General features: G+C 42.2%; 2 protein-coding genes across 2 annotated transcripts in view; both read right to left on the bottom strand.

Moving 5' to 3' along the window:
* Nucleotides 1–3,778: 3,778 nt before the first annotated feature.
* Nucleotides 3,779–8,914, bottom strand: LOC134674159 (uncharacterized). Its single transcript, XM_063532215.1, has 3 exons — nucleotides 8,840–8,914; nucleotides 7,993–8,176; nucleotides 3,779–7,284 (listed from the first exon to the last, which is right to left on the bottom strand). Exons 1-3 carry the CDS (start codon nucleotides 8,912–8,914, stop codon nucleotides 3,779–3,781), a joined length of 3,765 nt encoding a protein of 1,254 aa, XP_063388285.1.
* Nucleotides 8,915–10,820: 1,906 nt separating this feature from the next.
* LOC134673871 (oocyte zinc finger protein XlCOF6-like) overlaps nucleotides 10,821–24,950 on the bottom strand; it is a 233,302-nt gene continuing 219,172 nt past the window's right edge. Inside the window, exon 2 of the mRNA XM_063531922.1 lies at nucleotides 10,821–12,805. Within this exon, the coding sequence (XP_063387992.1) occupies nucleotides 11,493–12,761 (1,269 nt within the window). The 5' untranslated portion in view covers nucleotides 12,762–12,805 and the 3' untranslated portion in view covers nucleotides 10,821–11,492. The remainder of the gene's footprint in view (nucleotides 12,806–24,950) is intronic.

A 24,950-nucleotide genomic window follows, 5' to 3' on the forward strand; every position in this document is an offset into this window, starting at 1 on the left:
CATCGTAGTGTACCTTTACTTTACTTTACCTACTATTTGTAGGAACTGCAACAGTAACTTTGTAATATCATATATTTATATGGGATTACAAACTTACTTATGCAGTTCTTAGATCTTTAAAACGTGACTGATATAGCAATATTTTTAGGTTTTCCCTTTATGTGGCCATTAAACCCTAACTCTGTACCAAATTTCAGCTCTCTGAGTTTATGGGAAGTACTAGTTCTATTCTGATGATCATGAGTGAGTTTCATAAATGCGAAACTTTGCTTTCGCTTAACTTCGGAACTAAATGACCTACAGACTTGAAATTTTGGATTTTAAGTATGTGATTATAGCTTACTGGATGACCAAAATTTCTGCGTTCTGGTCCTATCCAGAGGTTCTCAAATAGGGGCCTGAAAATGCGGCGAAATGGTTCCAGTAAAGGATGGTACGGCAGTGTTTGCTTCGCGCTCGACTTGGCGGGGGCACTGCCGTGCCCCCCGATAAAAACTTTTACAAAAAAAAAGAAAACCGACTTCAAAAAGGATAAAATAAAATATAATCCGTTTTTAAGTATATGCGTTACTAACTGATATGTTTGAAGTCGGTGCCAAGCCAAATTTGAAGCATGCCATGATTTTAGGGCGATCCGATAACAATGCGGCTATATGTATGTAGGTACGTTGGATTGCCTTACACGACAGCAATGATCATACTTTCTGTAGATACCTGAGAACCCACTGTCAATCTACCTTGGCGCAGTCCGTACCATGCTTGTCGGTACTAGTATAAAACCAATGCGATTGTCGATATGTTTTTTAAAGTGCAACTTTTACTAATTTTCGAACTTTCCATAGTACTCAGGTGTGGGATTGGGACTGAGTTATTTCCCGCCTCTTATCCAAAGGACTTATTGATTTCAAAATATGAAACAATTCAAGAACCATCTACAGGGCTTTAACTTTTTACCTGCATGCAAATTTCACCAGTTTACATGGCAGTTGTTTAGCTGAAAAGGTGACAAAGAGACAGACAGAATTACTTTCACTATTATAATACCTATTAGTACAGTTGTAATGTGATTTATAGACATAAAGCTGATTATTTTTGACCGGTATTGTTACTATTTGTCTTGGCACCGACTTCAAACATATCAGTTAGTAACGCATATACTTAAAAACGGATTATATTTTATTTTATCCTTTTTGAAGTCGGTTTTCTTTTTTTTTTAAGTTTTTATTTTTCCATTTTTAATTGTAAGGCATTGTTAACAGCTTATGAGTGACGCGTGACGCATGAATGAAAAGAATACTGATGCGTATCACTAAATTCGTAATCATTCCTGTCACTACAGTGCACAAACACAAAATCCATCCTCCGCCCCGCCACTGACCCAATCCCTCAACCCCCAGATCACTCAACCTCACAGCACATCAACCCCTGGTCACGGAACCTCTCGACCCTAAAGCCTGAACCACCAACCCTTCAACCGCCATTTTTCGACTCCTCAGTAGCCTTACCATAAGTCTATTTTATTTTTATTTTATTTTATTTTATTCGGGATACTTACTGCCTAATATACATAGGTTAATAGACTTATCTACTATATGCAAATTACAAGCTTCCACATATATAATGCTAAATAACATAAATATAAAGGTCTCAAATTAGCAGAATATTACACTATATAGGAATATTCCTGATAAACTATGAACGCAAACTTAAGTCAGGTAGCGTTAACTATCTATTGAAAATAATATTTTTAACATTATTAATCTTGCTGTGAAACAAATCTACATCGGGCATATCATTAAGTTAATTAAATAACCTAATTGTACGAGGGAAGAAACATTTTTTACGAATGTTATTGCGAGAAAGAGGGAGGCGAAGCAAGGGTCTTCTGCGCAGTTGCGAGACAGTTATATAAAATTGTACTTTGCTCACAAGATCCGGGGAATCGACTATACCTTGGGCAATTTTCATTAATAAACTTACGTCATTTGCCAATCGTCTCTTAAACACTAACACTGACATATTCGCTAGCGTGTGCGTAACTTACTTTCTATGCTTCTCGCTCGTACTGGCATCTTATTAGTGCGAGCGAGATGTATAGAAAGTAAGTTACGAAGACGTTAGCGAATATGTAGTGTCAAACTCGTGGTAAGGCTACAGTTGTACTTCATCAAATGGGTTATTAACGGGAGGAAATGTTTGAGTTACTATAAAAAAACAACGATGTCGCCATACTCATACCTATAAAAATTGAGGAGTTCCCTCATTTCCTTATGAATTCCGTCACCAGATTATAACCAACAATATTATGGGAACACCTTGGAGGTAACTTCGTTCAAACAAAAAAATAATTACTCAAATCAGACCACGGGTTCCGGAGTAATCTACACTTATAAAATTATCATCATTTATCATCAACAATCATCATCATCAGGTCCACTCCATCAAATTAGTGGTTTTCAAGAGGAAATGCTTGATTTGCTTAAGACAATACCCAAATCACCATACATGTGCCTTTAAAAATTGAGGAGTTCCCTCAATTCTTCAAGGATCCCATCATCAGAACAGCACCAGATTAATGTGGGACGCTCTTGGAGGCAGTTCCCTTCAAACAAAAAAAAGAATTGCTTAAATCGGACCACGGATCTCGGAATAATCGCTGAACGTCGTACATTTTAAGAAATCGTCATGATTATCATCAAAACAATCATCATCATCAGGTCCACTTCATCAAATTGGTGGTTTCCGAGAGGAAATGCTCGAGTTGCTTAAGAAAACACCCAAATCACCGTACATGTGCATTTAAAAATTGAGGAGTTCCCTCAATTCCTCATGGATCCCATCATCAGAACAGCACCAGAATAATGTGGGACCACCTTGGAAGTACCTTCTTTCGAACAAAAAAGAATTACTCAAATCGGCCTACGGGTCTCGGAATAATCGATGAACATACATTAAAAAAAAAAACAGCCACAACCGAATACAGAACCTCCTCCTTCTATGAAATTGAAGTCGGTTAAATAACAAACGAGGGGAGTAGATTATATAAGTTTATTAAAAATATTAATATAATATTAATAAATATATATAAATATTATTATATATTAATATTAATTACTGTTCACTGGCGAAAGAGTGGACTGTAAATAATGGGACGATAGGGGAATACTTTAGGGCCGGTTGAGCAAGAAAGTTGTTGTATGCCAAATTAACTTATGGAATTAAATTTAAGTGCGAGATAGTGTGAGACGAAGTTACCTTTGCAATCCGGTGGTTGTGGGTTGAACCGTTGGTTTCTGTTGTGGACTGCTGGTGGTGGTCCGGGCTGCCCTTGTCGCAAGCTAGAGGTAAGCTCAGAACCGTTACCTTCAGTCGGCCAACTTAGACCTAGGTTTTTCCACTGCACAGATGGGCACGGCGTCCTTCGGCTACACAGCACTGATTTTAAATAGTCTAGAGATTGGCAGTAGTGCTTTTAACAAAATTGCGAGAACATTAACGAGAATAGCGAGATGTGATGTGCACTGGTAGTAGTTCTATGACATACTGGCTCTGACAGCTCATGACAGAGCAAGATTTAAATTCGAACCGTGACTTTGGTGTTGCCACAGTATTTACAAAAAAATATTCCTAAAAATACAAAGCCAAAGCTGAACATTCCGCCCACCAAAATGCATTGTATTTTGACTAAGCGAAAAGGAAACAATAAAGTAAGGTAAGTGCGATAATATTAAGTCTAAAACGAAAAAATGGACAACACAAAGGTAGCGCTCTAAAGCGACTATGCAGGCAGTGGGCACAGTTTGACCACAGGCCGTTTGTACAACCCTATGGCCGTGCGCACAGTGACCACACGACAGATCCCGTCGGATCCGGGGTGTGTGTCGATGATGCGACCCAGGGGCCACTTCATTGGGCTCGTCTGCTCATTCACAACGAGCACTAGTGCACCAATTTGGACGTTGGGTTGCCTATCGTGCCACTTCATCCGCTGGTGGAGGGTATGCATATACTCCTTGGACCATTTGTTCCAGAAGTCCTGGTGCATCTTCTGAAGCAGCTTCCAGCGTTGGAGAGGGCTAACCCGAACGTCTGATAGGTCTTCCTCGGGCACGACAGATAAGGGCTCCGTTGTGAGAAAATGGCCCGGAGTAAGGGCCGATAAGTCGTTAGGATCGGTACTGAGAGGAGTAAGGGGTCTCGAATTAAGAAGAGCCTCGACCTGGGTCAAGATGGTTAGAAACTCTTCGTGCGTCAACCTCTGACTACCGATGACTCGAGCCAAATGTGTTTTAACAGCCTTGATACCGGCCTCAGCGAGACCCGAGAAGTGAGGGCTGCCTGGCGGATTGAACTCGAATTTAATCTCGCTATGCGTCGCAGCATCTCCTACAATACGTTGCAGAATATTGCTCGCGCCGACAAAATTCTTCCCCTGGTCGGATACCAACCGGTTACACCGACCACGACGCGCGACGAAGCGGCGAAGCGCGGCAAGAAACGCGTCTGAGGACAGCTCAGTGACGAGCTCCGTGTGTACAGCCTTTGTCGAGGTGCACACGAAAACGCAAATGTAACCCTTGTAGGTCTTGTTACCTCGCCCGCGACCCAGAGCTATGTCAAAAGGTCCCCCGAAATCGACAGCAGCACTCAGGAAAGCTTTGAGCTGGGCTACCCGATAAGACGGCAAGTCGCCCATGAACGGCGCAGGAGCACCGAGTGGTCGAACACGGAAGCATTTCATGCATTTTGACGTGACAGCGTGGATAGCTCGCTTTGGGGACAGTATCCAGAAATGCTGCGCCAGCAAATTATGAAGCGTCTGGACGCCTGGGTGCATGAAACGCTTATGGTACTCGTCGATCAAGAGGGAGGTAAGACGATCGTCGCGAGGTAGCAACAGGGGATGTTTAACATCGAATTCGAGAGAAGCTCGCGACAGGCGTCCGCCCACCCTCAAGAGACCCGCGTCATCGAGGAATGGAGACAATTTCTTAAATGCTTTCGGGAGAAAGTTCGAAAGATTGTTTTTCACTTTCTCGATCTCCGAAGCAAAGTGGTGTTGTTGAACAGAACGCACGAGGAACATAAGCGCCTGTTTAATCTCCAGGGGTGTTAGAGGACCGTCCAACAAGTTGTTGGGCGTCTTCCGATTTCTTACGATGTGCACGAAACGAAGACAATAGGCGAGGACACGTTGGAGTGTCCTCAGTGCCGAGAACTTATTCATTAGGTTGTCTGTCCACGTCTCCTGCACAGAGACAGTAAGGACAGTCACCTTGCGCTCTTCGTGTAGGACATCCACGTCGACTGATAACGTTGACTTAGGCCAGTCAGACTTGTCCAGCACGAGCCAAGATGGACCCTTCCACCAGTTACTATGGTGGACCAGGTCGTCCGGCAAGAGGCCCCGCGACCCACAGTCGGCAGGGTTGTCGCCAGTCCTCACGTGTCGCCAGCAATCAGGAGCAATAATCTCCTGGATGTGGCTCACGCGGTTAGCCACGAAAGTTTTCCACTTGGAAGGGCAAGACTTTATCCAAGTCAACGCAACGCTAGAGTCAGACCACGCGTACACCTTGTCGATTTTGTGGAGAGGCTCCAGAGCCGTTGCGACCGACTCCACTAGGTCTGCAAGTAGTACCGCGGCCAGCAACTCGAGACGTGGTATAGACAATTTACGCAGGGGTGCCACTCTCGATTTACCACAGACCAACTGGACGTACTGCGTTCCGTCCTCGCCTGACGTTCGAACGTAGACCACCGCGCAAAACCCTCGCTCTGAGGCGTCGCAGAACCCGTGAACTTCGAGCGAGACGAAATCGTTGACCATACAACGCGGGACAGACACGGACCTCAACGAAGGCAGCTGCGCTTTGAACTCTCGCCATTCGGATACAAGGTTCTCTGGCGCGTCGTCATCCCACGAGACACCTGAGACCCACAGCAACTGCATGAGATATTTCGCTAAGAACGTCACAGGTGAGAGAAGGCCTAGAGGGTCAAAGATCCGAGCAATCTCCGAGAGGATGGTACGTTTAGTGCACCGACGATCTTCGACAGCCACTCGAAAGGTGAAGTCGTCTGCCTGAGGTAACCACGAGAGGCCAAGAATTTTTAGTGAGATGTCCCCAATGGAGTTGAACTCCCGAAAGTCTTCAGAATACAAGTCTGAGGAGGGGACACCGTCGAAGAACTCCTGGTGGTTCGACGTCCATTTCCGCAAATGGAAACCGCCAGAAGCTAATATCGTCGACAACTCCGAACGAAGCTTCCGTGCTTCTTCGATAGAATGAGCTCCAGACACCACGTCGTCGACATAGATGTCGCGGTCTAGAACTGCCGAACCGGAAGGGTATTCTTCTCCCGATTGCCTTGCCAACTGAGCAATAGTTCGGAGAGCTTGGTAAGGAGCGGACGAAACGCCGTAAGTAACGGTCAGCAGCCGATAGTCCCGGACAGGCTCATTGACAGACGGACGCCATAGGATACGCTGATATTCAGCATCTTCCGGGGACACTAAAATTTGTCTATACATTTGCTTGACGTCGGCCGTGAAAACAACATTATGCCACCGAAAACGAAGGAGCAAGTGGAAAATGTTATTTTGCAGCTTCTGCCCCGGCAGTAGCGCATCATTTAGCGAGATGCCTCGGCTGTCCTTGGCACTGGCGTCAAAGACGACCCGGAGAGGAGTACTGGTTGACGAGGGCCTCAATACTCCATGGTGGGGGATGTAGAAGAACTTCCCCTCATCCACCCTTGGAGGGTCACACTCCTCAAGGTGGCGACAGCTTTCGTAATCCTTCATAAAGGCTACATAGTTTTTGTAGAAGTCGGAGTTACTGAGTAACTTTCGCTCCAGCGACGAAAATCTCCTAAGAGCAATGGCTCGAGAGCCCGAGAAGGTGGGTTTATTGGAAGTGTCAGCGAAAGGTAGAGGAACGACAAATCTACCTTCCTCTGTGCGACGAAAGTTAGCGAGAAAATATTCCTCGCACAGCTGATCCTCCTTCGACAAAATGACGGTGTTCGGAGAGCGGACATCTTCCAACTCCCAGAACCTCTTAATAGAGTCGTCAATTGATAACCTGCCCACGACCAGTTGACAACTGTTACCACGGAACCGAGAACGACAGATGTCCGTTGCACAGTCGCCTGCGTCACCCATCAAAATCCACCCGAAGATGGTGTTGAGGGCAGTCGCCTGGCCAGGGGCCCCATGGGTTAAACCAGGGCGCAACGAAGAAGCGAGAATGTTGACGTTCAGGAGCAAGTCAACAGGTCCTGGAATATGCCAATGAGGGTCAGCTAACTCTAAGCCCCTGATATGTCGCCATGATGAGACATCAACATGATCCGTTGGCATTTCCGGACAAATTTTTGGTAACAAATAAGCCTCTACTGTAATAGCAGTATCAGACTTCCCGAGCCTGGACGAGACAGTACATGACAATGTGCCACCGGGCCTAGAAACCACATCACCAATGCCAGTCACGGCATGCTTCCCATATTCTGCCCGGAGACCAAGCTTCTTTGCACATTCCTCGCTTATAAAGTTGCAAGCACTGGCACAGTCAAGCAAAGCCCTTACCGCTACCAAGTCGCCTTGGGCATTCTTCACCAAAACCTTGGCAGTTGCAAACAAAGAAGAGGCCGCCACATTACTTGCCACCATTGCCAGCGGATTCGATGTGTCAGACGGATGCTTCGAGCTATTTACATCCACAGCCGGGGAGGCAGGCACATTTGCATTATTAAAATGTAACAGCGTATGGTGGGAGAAACGACACTGCTCACACCGCTGTTTTGACTTGCAGGACTTGACAGAATGAGACCCCGACAGACATAGAATACATAACTTATTTTCTTTCACACATTTGAACCGATCAGCGGGGTCATATTTTAAAAAAGTTGGACAAGATACAAGACTATGAGCCAGCTTACAGACTACACACGTTGGAGCAGTGACCACCAAGGCCATTTTTGGCTTACTAGAAGGCTTACTACTGCTAGGCTGAGGGGTACTAGCAACGAAGCCCGTTGACCCTGCAGCATCTAGTGCTCGGTATCTTTTCTCAACAAAATTCTGCAATTTACTAAACTCCGGGATATCATCGGAGTTGTGTTCTAGCTCAAACTGCTCCTTCGTGCTCCTATCCAGCTTCGACCACAGTAACTGAATAAGTAAAAAGTTTTTATCCGGCAAGCTGAAACCTTTCAATATTGACAAGTTTTCAGTAAAGACCCTATGAACCCGCTGTAGGTCACTAGGCCGAGACACTTTTACAGGTTCACACTGAGTAAGCTTATCATAATAAGTTGTAGCAATTAATTTAATTTTATTATATTGCTTGTACAGCGCCTCATATGCTACCTTATAATTGTCATCGGTGACAGGATAATTTTTTATAAGGTCATATGCTTCATTTTGCACGCTCGACAGTAAATAGTGTAATTTTTCAACAGGGGCAATATCTGTTCGCTTATGTACTAAAGAATTGAACAACTGTATGAATGTTACCCAGTTTTCAATTTTCCCATCGAAAGCTTTAATTTGTAACTTCGGCAACTTCGGCAAGACCGGCTGCGGCGTCCCCGATACCCCGGAAGCCCCAGCAAAGGCCTGCTTCCTATTCTGCAAACGCGATCTCACTGCCCTAACCTTCGAGTCGAACATCGCGGTATGGGAACAAATTTCGCGGTGCTCGCTTCGCGGAGCAGCACTTAAAAGTTTTATTTGAGCTTCATGAAAGTTTTTCGCAATTGCACACAATTCACTCTCGTCACACAAAGCTAATTCAGCATCCGACAACATTTGCAAATACTCTATTCTCATTACCTGATAATCACGAGCAATCATCACCGTGTCTACGCCAGCATCATCTTTCTCGCCAGACTTATCACTGCCTCCCATATTAATAAACACAAAACTACACAAAATTGCAGTAAATACACAAAAAAATGTTCAAAACAAACTGCAATTCACCTTCCACAACTTCAATGACAGACAGCTGACAGTTGACACTTGACAATTATGAAAAATGTTGCCAGCGCAATTAAATAAGTGACCGAATGATTTTATTAAAGCACCACTACACGACCACCAACTTTCTTGCTTACCCTCGACTTTTTTTATAAGTCTACCCTAAATTTAGAATTAAGCAGATGATATGACGAAACGAATTTGAATAAGCAACAGACAACGACAAACGAAAAACCAAAGGTCACTTTTCAAATTATCCGGTTCGAAGAACCAAAATGTTCACTGGCGAGAGAGTGGACTGTAAATAATGGGACGATAGGGGAATACTTTAGGGCCGGTTGAGCAAGAAAGTTGTTGTATGCCAAATTAACTTATGGAATTAAATTTAAGTGCGAGATAGTGTGAGACGAAGTTACCTTTGCAATCCGGTGGTTGTGGGTTGAACCGTTGGTTTCTGTTGTGGACTGCTGGTGGTGGTCCGGGCTGCCCTTGTCGCAAGCTAGAGGTAAGCTCAGAACCGTTACCTTCAGTCGGCCAACTTAGACCTAGGTTTTTCCACTGCACAGATGGGCACGGCGTCCTTCGGCTACACAGCACTGATTTTAAATAGTCTAGAGATTGGCAGTAGTGCTTTTAACAAAATTGCGAGAACATTAACGAGAATAGCGAGATGTGATGTGCACTGGTAGTAGTTCTATGACATACTGGCTCTGACAGCTCATGACAGAGCAAGATTTAAATTCGAACCGTGACTTTGGTGTTGCCACAGTATTTACAAAAAAATATTCCTAAAAATACAAAGCCAAAGCTGAACAATTACTTATTTAATATTATCAGTACGCAATTACTAGGCAACATATTTGTGATGTGTCAATGTGAATATCATCGATTATTTATTTTTCACCACACCAGCTCGGAAAGAATTACTTTGCACTTCAAAAACGAATAGCAAAGTTGCATTTTATTCACATGGGAGGCAAAGTAATCAAATGCAAATTTTGAGTTGTTTTCTTATGCTAGCTGGTAGTATTGACTTTTAAATGATGATTTTGGATGATAAATATTTAATAACATTCATTTGGATTTGATTTGGTTTGAAATTTTACATTTAACATTTGCTTCGGGTTGGATTGGTGAAAACTTTTGTGTTTCACTCTGGGGCAAATTTAGTTTAACCCTCGTGCTTTGAAACCCTTGCAACGCTCAAGATTTCAATTTTCGAACCACTCGCTACGCTCGTGGTTCAATTTTGGAATCTTTCTCTTGCTCGGGTATGAATATTATCATGAGCGGTTAAACAACAACTTTGCCCCCTTGTAAAACAAATAACTATTATTTCTTATCACTAATAAATAACAGATGACTGTATATAATTCTTATACCGTAACTGGCACTATAGAGAACGAGATGAAGCATAATTGAGGCGTTATACCAGTCATATCTCCGCTCTTTCTGCGTTGCTGCTGTGTGGGGGTTCCATGAGTATATAAATAGTGTGAGCGCGGCGCAGTACTGGTGTCTACTCTGTGGCGCCGCTCGACGACGACATGTCGCCGACGTGACAGCCCGGGACGGTCGAGAGAGAGGGTGCTATGCGACAGCGAGTGTGTAGGAATGGTAAGGAAACGCAGTAGAATAGAATAATACTCTTTCTTCAAAGATACATATCAATTAATTTTAATTTAATTCTAGTAATCATAGTGGAATACAATGTCACTCTTTATATTTTCTAACACGCATCAGCCTCCAGTCGCAGTGGACACCGCGACCTTCGTTTATCTAGATATTCCCATCTCTGTCACACCAGTATTACAAGAGCGAGAGATACATATGCAGATCTCATTGTACAAGAAGGTGTGGGTTGATGTTCTCACGCTAGCCCTTTCAGTTACTATAACATGCAGGTTCCTCAAACTGCAAAGCAACTGGTAAATATCAAACGATGCTTCACATGTACACAAGTCGCAAGGAGTCGGTGGTGTCTGTGGCGTGAGCCCGCGACCGCCGGCTCGGAAGCCACGTGTCTGGCCACTTCGCCCGCAGCGCTCACTCACTACTCTAACTTGTGGATCTACACTAAGATATATCTCCACGTGAGGTATTTAAATTGACTGGGGTAATGGCAGTGATTACATTAGTATACGGCAGCGGGCGCGAGCTGTAGGGGGCAGCACAGGAGCCGCCTGCTTATTGCCGTCAACGTCAGGATTAACTTTCCGATTTAATAAATAACGAAAGTAAATACATTTGTTTAACAGTACAATTTGTATGTAAATGCACTATTTGAAATAGAAAATAACACAAATTAGATACTAACAGGATCCCCATACTGCCACGGCGAGCCATAGCGCTGATTTCAGTGTGGACCTTACTTAAAACGAATGAATTAAATAAATTTAGATAAAAAGGTACCCTCTAACGCGAACGTTCCCTACAAGGTTTCTCTTCAGTGTGTATCATCCGGCGTCATCGCAGGTGCTGTTTCTGGCTGCAGTTGTAGTCGCTATTGCTACGGTTTAGGCTTGTTCCCTGTATGCGACTTCTGGTGACGTCGTAGGGTTGCTTTATCACGACACTTGTAATCACAACGACTACATTTGAAAGGTTTCTCGCCAGTATGTGTCCGTTCGTGTCTGTGCAAGCTTGACCTATCACTGCACTTGAATTCGCATTGGCTACATGTGTACGGCTTCTCTCCGGTGTGTATCTTCAGGTGTTGTTGTAAGTTTGACTTCCGACTGCATTTGTAATCACAGTGGCTACACTGAAATGGCCTCGCCCCAGTATGTACCAACAGGTGTTGTTGTAAGTGTGACTTCCGACTGCATTTGTAATCACAGTGGCTACACCGAAATGGCCTCGCCCCAGTATGTACCAACAGGTGTTGTTGTAAGTGTGACTTCTGAATGCATTTATAATCACAGTGGCTACACTGAAATGGCTTCGTCCCAGTATGTATCATCAGGTGTTGTTGTAAGTTTGACTTCCGATTGCATTTGAAATCACAATGGCTACACTGAAATGGCTTCACCCCAGTATGTATCATCAGGTGTTGTTGTAAGTCTGACTTCCGATTGCATTTGTAATCACAGTGGCTACACTGAAATGGCTTCGCCCCGGTATGTAACATCAGGTGTCTTAGTAGGTCTGACTTCCAACTGCATTTGTAATCACAGTGGCTACACTGAATAGGCTTCGCCCCAATATGTGTCCTTTCGTGTCTTCGTAAATTACAACTAACACAGCACTTGTAGTCGCAATGACTACATTTGTCAGGTTTTCTCTGGTGCTTCCGGTTGTGCGTCTTCTGGTGACGTCGCAGTTTTGATTCATCATTGCATTTGAAATCACAGTCGCAACACTTAATAGGATTTCCAGCAATGTGTATTGTTTGGTGTTTGTATAAATCAGTTTTACAAGAACTTGTGTAACTACCGTGAGTACAATTAACATTGTTCTCCAAAGAGTGACTCTTTAAATGAGTCTCCAAACTTTTCTTGGAACTTGTTGCATACTCACATTCAGCACACATAAAATTTGTTACACCGTGTTTACTTTTCTCGTGTTCTATCACAAGAAATTCGGTTTGAAACGTAGAACTACAAAAATCACAAGCAAATGGTTTTTGTCCGGTCAATAAATGCGTGTGTTGAATGTGTTCTCGTAAAACAGACTTGTTCATGAAATGTTTGCCACAGTGTTCGCAGCGGTATGGTTTGCCTCCACTGTGAACAGTCGCGTCGTCGCGGAGGCGCTCGAGCACCACGGAACAAGCCATCGCGAGCTGTTCCCTGGCGCGGGCGGCGCTGCCGTCCGAACACACTGGAACACACATTTACAAAACAATTTAAAAAGGTTGTAAGTGTTAGAACGCGTATAATTAATTTAACAAACATCTCGGCATTGTGTGGGATTTTCATCGAAATATTTTTATTTTAACCGAGCTATGACAAACACAACCATCATCATCATCATCTTTCGCTTGCCAATATCCCATTTGATCCCAGCATGTCTTTTTCTTCCAGACTTCTCTGTCATCCATCATCTGTACTTGCGTTCATATCATATCATCTCACACAGTCCGTCCACCTTTTGGTCCTAGCAGTCAGCCCATCCGAAGCGCTTTAGCAAAAGTTGGGATTTTTTTATGTTATTTTTACTCAGAATCATGAGCTCTTTTGATCCTAATAGGAGAAAAAAGTGTCTCAAGATTTCAATACATTTTTCGATCTTTCCATTCCGAAACCGCCATGCAAAGTCTATAAAAAAATGGTAACGGAATGGGAAAAAACCTTGGAACACTTTTTTTCTCCTAGTAGGATAGAAAGAGCTCGTGATTCTGAGTAGAAATAACATAAAAAAATACCTATTTAAAAAAAACGTGTAGAGGACAACTTTAAATAAAATGGCCCACTTACGCGGCATCTCATCACCTGTAACATGTTCGTTCGCCGAGTCTGGCTTGACTAGGAGCTCTTCATCTGAAACAAACATACTATTCGTGGTTTGTGTCGACGACTCAGGGATCTCGCAGCCTCGCTCCGGGTCGTGCCTGGTGCAACAGATCTGGTTCAGTGTGGCCACGCTGCCATGCAGTGATATAATGAAGTTTAAATGTTCTTATTTTAAGCACAATAGAAAAAAATCCTTCAGATAGATGGATGACATTACGAATCATATAAATGTGCAACATAGTACATTTTTCTAATATTTTGAATATAAAAAAAAATTGATATATTAATTCTTTTTAATAAAACACCCCTTGATCAATAGTTTTAAAGTTGTCCAAAAAGAACTGCACTTTGTGCTTATTTATATTGGGATTGTCAAGTAATAAACATGTCTAAATAGACGTAGACGTATATACGCAATTGAAGTCTGATTTGAACTAATTTCCACTTGAACTAATTTATTGTACATACATGAAGCAGGTACTCACCCAACAGCGGGTCACCCTCGTCGCTCGCCCTGTCTCCGGCCGCCGTGTTTAACCGGAGCATGTCATCTAGAGCAACCAACACTATATTAAACCCCATGTTCTGCGCAGTAACCGGGGCTGAATGCAATTTCTTCTTTACAATGGTTCAGCTATAGGATTATTTTTAATAACACTTGTTACCTTGAAGTAATTTATTTTACTTTCACTTTTTTTCTGTTCTACACTACTGATAATATTAAATATTTTACAAACCTCTTAATACCCATAGATTCAATATTCACATTTATGCAATGTTTTAACTTTAGCCTGTTGCTCACACATCACACATCATCATATCTTCTAAACCTGTCGTTAAAACTAATGACTCACGGAATCTCTCATCAAGTATTTCATCTTCTTCCAGCATCTCCGGTTTGACCGGGGGCTCGTCACCTGAAGCAAACATATAAGTTTATAAGCAACAGGCTAGTTCAGCCACAAGGTATTCAAACCTAGTAACCACTACTGCAAATCTAATTCTCATTAGAAACCAAGTAGTGAGGGTTTGGAACAAACTGCCAGAAGATGTGGTCTCGGAACACAATGTCAACACCTTAGACAAGCACATACATGTGTCTTCTAATACTTGGCAATGTCATTATCTGAAGATTGCTACACAGACATCATCAATTGATATTACTGCTTGTCAGCTTAATATATAAAAATAATGATCATTGATGTTCATTGAAGAGGAGTAGACTCACCTGATACCGGCTCACTGGTCCCATCTTCGTCCTGCATTTCTGGATTCTCTGGCTCAACGGCAGATTCTTCCTCTACAGCAAAAAAAACACAAAGAATATGAATCACATCAACTTCCCGTTAATTTTATGTTCAGACAACAATTTTAAAGAAGTCCAATAACGCTATTGGATTTGGGCAGTCAGTCCTTAGCAGGAGGGTGTATGGTGCCACCATCTAGACTGCAAATCAATTATGATCGTAACATAGTTTTTCAGTAGATATCTGTAAAGAGCTCCAACGGAATTACTACAATTCACTACCAGTTTAATGGGTAGTGTGTCCCTACCTTTGACGCTCGCTCCCTGCGTGCGCGCCCGCAGCTCCGCCTGGCTGCGCTGCACTTGCAGCTTGAAGTCGCTCGCGTCTCGCAGGCGGCCCACGCACATAGAGCAGATGCCGCACGAGCCCGAGCCGCCCACCACCAGCTGCAAGTTAAATTATTCAAACAGAAACATTTAAGTTTTCATAATTTATTGTTTGTGTACTCAGATATATTACGATAACTAGATTGTCATACTTTTACTTACATGTATATCGAAGCTCTCTTTGATCATGTCGGCATATATCTCCGTTTTGCCGAGATGTGTGTACGGCGTCGTCAGGTCCTTGTCCGGAGCACACCGCAGGCAGCAGCGACACGCGTGCGTCACGTCCATCGCAATTCACGGCAACTGTGCGGTGCGCAGAAATACTACAACGAATTCAAAAGAATACCACAACAAGAGGAACTGCTCTTTATATTGTTAGAAAATAGGCAGCTTCTTGAGCCTTTGCTAGTCAGTTAGGATTAGAGAATAAGTGTCAACAAAACTAAATAATAATATACATTATTAGATTTATTAGCAAGAAAATATGAAATCCAAAACTAAAAAACGGCGTACTCCCATGGTACTCTGGTACTCCCCGTACTAAGTGACATGACACTGACATTTAACATGGTTTGACAGATAGCAAAGCTAAGGATACGTTCAGAAATAGTAGTAAGTCTAAACGGGCAACTTTAGTCCGGTCCGAGGCTCTGTTCGATCGTGTAACGTATGCGTAGTGAAATTTGGACAAAGTTCAATACTGTTTTAAATAAAAAAAACATTCTTTTTTAAAATAATTATGTTCTTATAATAATGTATATATATCAAGGCTTAATGTATAAAATAGTTTACTCCCATGCGAGATGCTTTACGGCAGTTCTGTGGTACTTTGTCCATCGCTGTCGAAAACACAGATGTCGGCACTTTATTCAGCTCCGATTTTATTTTTCGAATCAAACTCTGTACATTTTTGGGACGAAAATTATTGCAATATACTCGCCTCTTTAGATTTGCCCAAAAATCTTCTATAGGGCGAAGTTGCGGAACATTAGGTGGATTTGATGTCTTCGGTACGTATGGGATGTTTAACTGCGCCATTTTGCTAAGGGTTTTTTTGGAATAATGGCTTGAGGCTAAGTCTGGTCAAAACACTACATTTTCTCCTCTATGATATTAATATAGGAGTAAAATCCGTGGAATATACTTATTGAAATAATTTAATAAATAGAAAACACGTTCACACAATGAGAATATTGGAAGGAATGACACTTATAAAAAAACATATGAATATAAAAATACAAATCAAAAAACCATGGATGTTCTTATTACAAAAAAGGTAATAAAAAGGTTTAACACCCCCCCGTAATATGAACACCCTGTATATATTCATATTGAACATAAGTGTATATAGACATATCAAAGTAAACTGTACACATAATAAAATAGAGCACAAAAAAAATCACCCTGTATATACAATCTAACTATCACTGACTATACACACACTAATACCTACTATGTACACCTAAACCTAACCTAAACCTAAAGCATTTGTACACTTAAAATGTTTTATTTTAGCCAAAGGTTTGGTTAAAATGTCGGCGACCATATCATTAGTGGGAATGAACCTTAGATGTAGATTATGGTGTGATAGTGCGTCACGAATGAAGTGATGTTTGATGTCGATGTGCTTGGTGCGGGCGTGATAAGTGCTATTGTGTGCAAGTTTGATGGAACTCTGATTGTCTGAATGAATGATCATGGGATGAGCGATATTAAATACTTCCTGGATGAGCGTTTTTAGGTAAATGGCCTCCTTGCAGGCTTCAGCTAACGCCATATACTCAGCCTCTGTTGTTGAAAGGGCGACTGTACGTTGCTTGCGAGCTTCCCAAGAGATTGGCCCTCCACTCACCAGAAAGACATATCCAGTATAGGACCTTCGGTCAATGATGCTGTTTCCAAAGTCGGCATCCGAATATCCCACGACGTTGTTATGACCATTTCGCGTGTAAGTTAACCCCATGTCCTTTGTACCTTTGAGGTATCTGAGAACCCTTTTTGCGGCTTTCCAGTGTACCCCCCCGTAATGTGTATTGAATTGGGATAGGTACGAGACTGTATGTGCAATATCGGGCCGAGTTCCAATTGCTATATACATTAGCGAGCCGATAAGTTCCCTGTAGGGAACGTCAATTTCTTCTTCCTGCGTGGGAAGGGTTAGCTTTATGCCAGGTTCCATCGGTGTAGTGACGGTGATGGCATCCGTCATATTATATTTTTCTAAAAGTTTGTCAATATAGTGTGACTGATCAAGGGTTATACGACCTTTGTTCTGGGAAACCCTCATCCCGAGGCAGTCTTTGACAGGTCCCAGATCCTTGACCGTAAACAATTTCTTGAGGTCGTTTTTAAAGTTGGTTTTCAATGTTTCGCTGTTTGACAGAATGAAAAAGTCGTCGACGAATACTGCTACAACTAGAAAATCGTTGTCATGTCTCGTGTAGTACATGCAGTGTTCCGTTGATGCTTGTGTAAGCGATAAGGTGGCCATAGCTTCGCACACTTTCTTATTCCACTGACGTGGAGCTTGCTTCAAGCCATAAAGAGACTTCTTCAATAAACAGACTTTATTCTTCGAATCGGTAGAGAAACCTTCAGGCTGTTCCATATAAATTTCCTCTTCCAAATCACCATTTAAAAAAGCAGTTTCCACGTCGAGGTGGTCAACTTGACAGTTAAGTTCCGCCGCATATGCCATTAGTAGCCGTACAGATGATAACCTTGCTACGGGCGAAAAAGTTTCTCCGTAGTCTACTCCTGCAACCTGGGTAAACCCTTTGGCTACAAGTCTGGCTTTATACTTTACAACCTGTCCACTTGTGTCCTTTTTTAGTTTAAAGACCCACTTGCACTTTGTCGTCTTTCGATCCTTGGGTCTATCAACAATAATCCAAGTTCTATGTTTTTGGAGAGACTCATACTCAGCTTTCATCGCTTCAAGCCATTCTTGCTTTTGCGGATGGTCTGAAACTTCCTTAAATGTCTCAGGTTCCAGATCAGACGTCATGTTGACTGCGCAAACCTGTATGTATCGCTCAGGAGGTCGTCTGTCCCTAGCAGGGTATCTGCGCTCCGGTTCTTCTTCGGGAACGGGTACTGCTTCTGCTGGTTCAGGGTTCTCACGACATTCCATCTCAGGTTCGGCGAGCGCAGGTTCAAGTTGGTCTGGAACTAAAGATTCAGGCTGGACATCAAGCTGTATATGGTACTGTGATGTTGGATCAGGATCAGAAATTGGGACTAGGACTTGTTGTGTTGGTTGAGACGGAGGTTCCAACTCGGTGGTGATGGGATTTGGGGTGGGATCTGCCTTGAGCTTGTCTTCTATGAAGACTACGTCTCTAGCGATAATAATCGTTCGGGGGTTTTGGGGATTGACGAGACGGTAAGCTTTGCTTTCCGTCGCGTAGCCTACGAAGATGCATTTCTGAGTCTTGGCGTCAAGCTTTGTACGTTTTTCTTTTGGTACAAGAACATGAGCTTCACAGCCAAAGACTTTGAGGTGTGACAGGTTTACCTTTTTACCGGACCAAATCTCCTCCGGAATACGGTTCTTCAGGGCTTGCGTTGGCACGTGATTTTTGATGTAAATCGCCGTGTTTACCGCTTCTCCCCAATATGCTTTCGGCAGCTGCGAGTCCTGGAGCATGCATCTCGCCTTTTCAATGATCGTGCGATTTGCGCGTTCCGAGATCCCGTTCATCTCAGGGTTGTACGGAACTGTGGTCTGATGGACAATCCCGTTCTCCTTCAGGAACGTGGACAGATCATGGTTGACATACTCGCCTCCATTGTCTGATCTCAGGACCTTGATCTTCTGCCCCGTTTGGTTCTCTACTAGATGCTTAAACTCTACGAACTTACCGAAGACCTCATCTTTTCTTTTCAAAAGATAGCCGAAGGTTTTTCGACTAAAGTCATCCGTAAAGGTTAGTAAGTATAGAGCTCCGCCAAATGATTGCGTACTCATTGGACCGCATAGGTCGGAATGAATGAGTTCCAATACGCAATTTGACCTACTCGTAGACTTGTAAAAAGGTTTCTTAGAAAGTTTGCCTTGTAGGCACGGAACACATGGTTCATGAAAACCTTTTTGAAAGTCAACGCCAACGTGCTTATTTTTGAGAATGTTTAAAGTTTTGGCATTTATATGAGAAAGGCGTCTATGCCAAAGCATTGCGGACTCCTTGGTGCCAGTGCAAAGTGCGTGAGGAGTATTATTTGAACTGACATCAAGTCTAAACATACCTTTATGTATAGAGCCTGTGGCAATGACAGGTTTCGTCACTTGACAGCCATTCTCGGGAATGATACTCGCGCCTTTTGATGTAAACAAAACTTCGTAACCTTTATCGGTTAATTTGTAAACCGATAGAAGATTAGTGGCTAGGCCAGGGATGTACAACACGTCACTAATACTATTTACATTGTCAGATATATACATATTTACAGTACCTTTTCCATGGCTTGAAATCTGGTCATTGTTTGCGACGGTGATGGGCATCATGTGGGGTGACATGGCGGAGAACCAATCTCTCCGGTTGCTCATGTGGGAAGTCGCTCCAGAATCAATATACCAGTCCTGAGAACCTGTGGCTGTAGGGGGAATGAGAGGGAAACAAGATGAAAGCGTGAATTCAGATGTATTAAATGATTTGGTCGTCGAATCATTCTTGTTCTTATTCTTCCTACACTCAGACACTACATGCCCTAACTTTTTGCAATATTTACAAAATAATTTAGATTTCGTCTTCGACGAGCGGGCTTGCAGCACGTTTGCTGGTCCTTGTTTGACAGGTGCAGGCTGGGTACTGCCGGATGCAGCACTGACGGCACGAGAATCTTCCTTTAGTAGAGCCGTCACGACGTGTTCCGATGTTATCTTAGCGATGTTAGCGTGTTCCAGGGTCATCACTAATGGCTTAAACTCTTCTGGCAGGCCAGCGAGCATCACGATAGCCAGAAACTCGTCCTCGACTGACGCGCCAATGCTTTGGAGTTCCTGTTGCGTAGCCAATGATTTGTTCACATATTCTTCCATGTTACCATCATATTTATTGGATAGTAACTTCCTCATCAAAGCCAGTCTTCTTGTCAGGCCGCTATCTGCATAAGCCTTTTTTAGGCATTGCAGTGTTTCATACGCAGTTTTAGCTGACCTTATTACCGGATACACGTTTTCGTTGCAGGACAGGCATATCTTTGCTCGAGCACGAGCGTCTTTTTGCTTTTCTGCGGGGTCTGTCAATTCGGCTTTTTTTGTACAGACCTCCCAGAGTCCTTGATCGGTGAGCAAACACTGAATACTGAATAACCAGTTATTGAAGTTCTTGCTTCCGTGTAGCTTCGAGAACGTTATATGATGAGTATGTGTAGACGTCGATGGAGAATCCATATTTCTCGTACTTATTAAACTTATTTCGCAGCGTAGTACGGGCACTCATAACCTATTAATATAGGAGTAAAATCCGTGGAATATACTTATTGAAATAATTTAATAAATAGAAAACACGTTCACACAATGAGAATATTGGAAGGAATGACACTTATAAAAAAACATATGAATATAAAAATACAAATCAAAAAACCATGGATGTTCTTATTACAAAAAAGGTAATAAAAAGGTTTAACATATGACTCGTATTTATGAAATCCCGCACTAATGGCAAACAACGCTCTATGTAGCGGTCGGCGTTCACAGCTAAACCTGACTCAAAGAATACAGGCTTAGACATTCCGCGTCGACTGATGGCAAGCCATAGCAAAACTTTTTTAAGAAATTTTGTATGCTCAACATATTTCACGTTCTCATCGGTTGGACCGTTGGTGTTCTCTAAATAGTAATTGCCTTGCCACTCGTTTCCATCTAACGTGAAATATGACTCGTCATCCATAACGCAAGTGACATTGTTTATAGCGTAAAATATTTCTTTGACTAATTTACGCAGCCGTACATTCTGAGTGATTTCTTGGTTTTCAGAGACAGTGGGCTTAACTTTTCTACATCGCATATCGATGCCCATGTCTTTAAGATATTTTTTAACAGTTTTGCCGTCAGTTTAAAATTTTCTGCCGAGCTCTCTATAAGATTTTGCGACACGGCCGGCCGTAATTTTCTTTAATCGAGCTCTCTCGGAAACCTTGCTCAAGCTGGTATAGTTTCCAGAACCAGGCTTTCTAGCAGTGGTTTTCTTCAAGGCAAAGGACGCCAGAATATTGTAAATAGTGCTTCGACTCTCACCCATTTGCACAAAATATTCCACCACCTTTGATTTCGGCCATAGGGGATGGCTACTATAGAAAGTACATACTGTTTGACGAAGGCGTTCTTGTTGATTTACCATAATTACAAAATTAAACACCCAATCTTTATGAGACTTACCAAACTGATTGACAGACATATTGACTTTACATTGACGACACGTCTTTTTTATTTAGATTTTTGTGTTTTTATATTTTATATATACCAACTTTGTTCAAATTTCACTCCGCATACGTTAGAAGGTTGTTCGCCGTAATACGCTACCGCACCGCACCAAGGTCTCAGGTAAGTGAGAGCGAGAAAGAGATATCTCGATATGCGGCACACCAAGGTTGCGGTACGGTACGGTAGTGTGGTATGGCTCAAGGCCCCTACCTTTTCTGTTCTCTTTGACGGCGCAGCAACTAGCATCATTTCTCTCTCCTCGCTCTTTTAAAATGCCATTTGTCAAAAAAGGACAACCATACTGTTGACAAGGTGAACTTCAAATCAAGTGTTGCCTTTTTTGATGCATCCAGGCTGTGTATGTGTGCGTAAAAACGTGTATGTGTGCTCTTTTAGGGATGTGAAAAGTCGATTTTAATCATGTTATATATCGATAAATGCTACACAGTGGAACGAAATAGCAATTAATTGAAGCTTCAATATCTTTGTTAAACATATTATGAAGTTTGTTTCACTGCGGTGCAGGAAACTTCTTCATGTACACGGAAGTACTATTTATACGTAAATTAAAAGCTTGTTTAAAATCATAACAATACTTCAATATATTTTCTATATCGAGTCAAGTGACAAAAGACATGTAAACAACATTGCTAAGCAACTACCAAAAATCACCTAATCATACAAGTAGGTATGCAAAGATTGTAAAGGAGGTCAACATATCATCTTCACATCCACAATACTTTTTTCCTTTACAAGTCTTGAAGTCCAATTCTTTTGCTTAACGTTGTTAGTCTTGGTCCAAACAATGGCTTGGTAAACATGTCCGCTAATTGAAGTTCAGATGAGACTTGCTTAAGAACGAAGTCGCCATTCTGTAAGCACTCTCTGATAAAGAAGTGTTTAATTCTTATATGTTTCGTCCTCTTGTGGAACTCGTAAGGCGGATTCTCGGAAAACTTAATTGTTGATTCATTGTCCACATAAATGGTTGGTTTTTCAATGAATCCAGTCAACTCTTCTAGGAGATCTTTAAGCCATAACGCTTCTCTCGCAGTTTCCGTTAATGCTACCAGTTCAGATTCTGTTGACGAGATAGCGACGGTCGGCTGCTTCTGGCTTTTCCACATTATGGGACCATTGAATAGGAAAATCATCCCTGATGTTGAGTGGCCCGTAGACGAGTCGCCACCGAAATCAGCGTCACTGAAGCATATCAACTTCTTGTCCCGGCTGGCTGAAAAAACCAATCCTTTATTTACTGTACCTTTGAGGTACCTAAGAATTCGTTTTACTCTCATTACGTCGAGACTAGTTGGTTTTTCCAAGTTCCTTGAGGCAACACTAACTGCATAGCTTATATCTGGCCTTGTAGCGACCATTAGATACGCTAGAGCTCCCACGGCTTGACGGTAAGGAAAAACTATATTATCATCTTCTTCTTCTTCGTCTTTATTAATTTTTACTGCCGGGGTTGGCATTGCTTTGCAGTTATCCATTCCGAATTTACGGAGTATTTTCTCTGTATATCTACTCTGGTTTAGCGTGATATTACCTTCTTTGGTTTTGTTAATCTCCAGCCCCAGAAAGTAAGACGCCGGTTTAGTAGTTATTTTAAATCTATTTCTTAATTCTTCAATGAATTTTCTTCCAGATGCTTCATTGGCTGAAGCCACTAAACCGTCATCTACGTAAAGTGCAATCAACACTTTATCACGCATGTACAGGCAGGGATCTTTCTTGCTCTGGGTAAAACCTGAGTTTATGAGGTATTCCGATATGCAAGCGTTCCAGCATAGTGGAGCCTGTTTTAGTCCGTACAAGCTTCTTTTAAGTTTGCAGACTTTATTTGTACCATCAGTGAATCCTTCTGGTTGCTTCATAAATATGTCTTCTTTGACATCACCATTCAGGAATGCAGTTGATACATCAAACTGTTGAAGAACCAGGTTTTCTTGAGCTGCCATCCCTAAAACAGCTCTTATGGTACTGAGGCGAGCGACTGGACTAAAGGTCTTTTGGTAATCTATGCCTGGTTTCTGCAAAAAACCTTTTACCACCAGCCTGGCCTTGTAACGTTCAATAGTGCCGTCTGGATTGTTTTTAATTTTGTAGACCCATTTGCACGAAAGTGGTTTGCGATTTTTGGGCGGATCGACGAGTTCCCAAGTTTGCATTTCATCCAGCGATTGCATTTCACTTTGCATGGCCTCTAACCATTTCGCTTTATCTTTGCTGATCATAGCATCTTTAAATGTTTGAGGTTCTGTTTCGTTATCGATATTCATAGCTGCCAAAACATAATCCTCTAAAACTCTTGGTGTTTCTATGCGCGATCTATCACGAAGATTGTATGTCCTTCGTGCTTCTACTTCCTCTGGTGCATGGACTGATGCATCGACATCCGCAACAAGTATATCCGCAACATAATTTAAAAAGTAAGGAGCGTAAAGACATTGTTGACATGTCAGTGGAACGCCTTATAGAACTTTCTTGTGTTGAATTGGAACAATTTATAATTATATGCGTGTACAGGCCCCCATCGGCAGACTATAACTTATTCGAATCGGTCATAGATGAAGTACTTAGTAGTGTTTTTGGAAGTCATAAAAAAATAATTGTATGTGGTGATTTCAATATTAATTTGCTAGAAAATTCGCCATTATGTGGAAGGTTACTAAATACTTTTAAATCCTTCAATTTAGTCAATTTATTTTGTGAACCCACTCGAGTCACAGCAACCAGTGCTACATGTATAGATAACATCTTTAGTAATAATGACGCGATTAGTAAATCTGTTATTAACAACCTAAGTTCTGACCACTGTGGACTAAAAGCTTCTTTCAGCGGGAAAACTGAAGAAATTCCTCAAGACACTTTGTGCAGGCCGATTTCCGAAAGTCGCCTAGGTTTATTCAATCGTAATATTACTAAACAATTATGTTGTCTGTCATGTACCCAGGAAAACCCTGACTGTTTGAGTTCCGAGTTGTTTAATTGTATTAAAAAGGAATTTGATGCCTGTTTCATTCAAAAAAAGGTGCAAGGCAAGGCTAAGACTAAATTTAGCGACTGGGCTACACCGGATATTCACGAGAAAAGACGCCGGCTCTACGACTTATATGATTTAAAGGCAACTGATAAAAGCCCGGAATTTCTAGAGTACGTCAAAAATTATTCTAAATCTTTTAAAATGTTGTGTGTCGCCGCTAAAGCCGATTATTTGTCGAAAAAGATCCTAAATTCCAGCGATAAAGTCAAAACTGTATGGCAAGTTATCAGTAATGAAACTGGAAAACGTAAACTGAAGGATCCGCACTACAACCTACGAATTGCTGACACTTTAGTAAGTTCCGACCGTGAAGTAGCAGATCATTTTGAGCGGTTTTTCTCGAATATCCCGGTAGAAACAACAAGATCCCTTAATTCATCGCCAGACGTCGCTGAAGAAAT

This window comes from Cydia fagiglandana, chromosome 19 (genome assembly GCF_963556715.1).
Source record: "Cydia fagiglandana chromosome 19, ilCydFagi1.1, whole genome shotgun sequence".
Lineage (NCBI taxonomy): Eukaryota > Metazoa > Arthropoda > Insecta > Lepidoptera > Tortricidae > Cydia > Cydia fagiglandana.

Excerpts from the sequence above, each read along its gene's own strand:
- LOC134674159 (XM_063532215.1), bottom strand. The coding sequence starts at position 8,914 with ATGGGAGGCAGTGATAAGTCTGGCGAGAAAGATGATGCTGGCGTAGAC. Across the intron at positions 8,177-8,839 it reads TGATTGCTCGTGATTATCAG|TTACTGTGGTCGAAGCTGGA; the intron begins GTAATGAGAATA and ends TTACTTATTCAG. Across the intron at positions 7,285-7,992 it reads TAGCAGTAGTAAGCCTTCTA|GACCTGTTGACTTGCTCCTG; the intron begins GTAAGCCAAAAA and ends GGCATATTCCAG.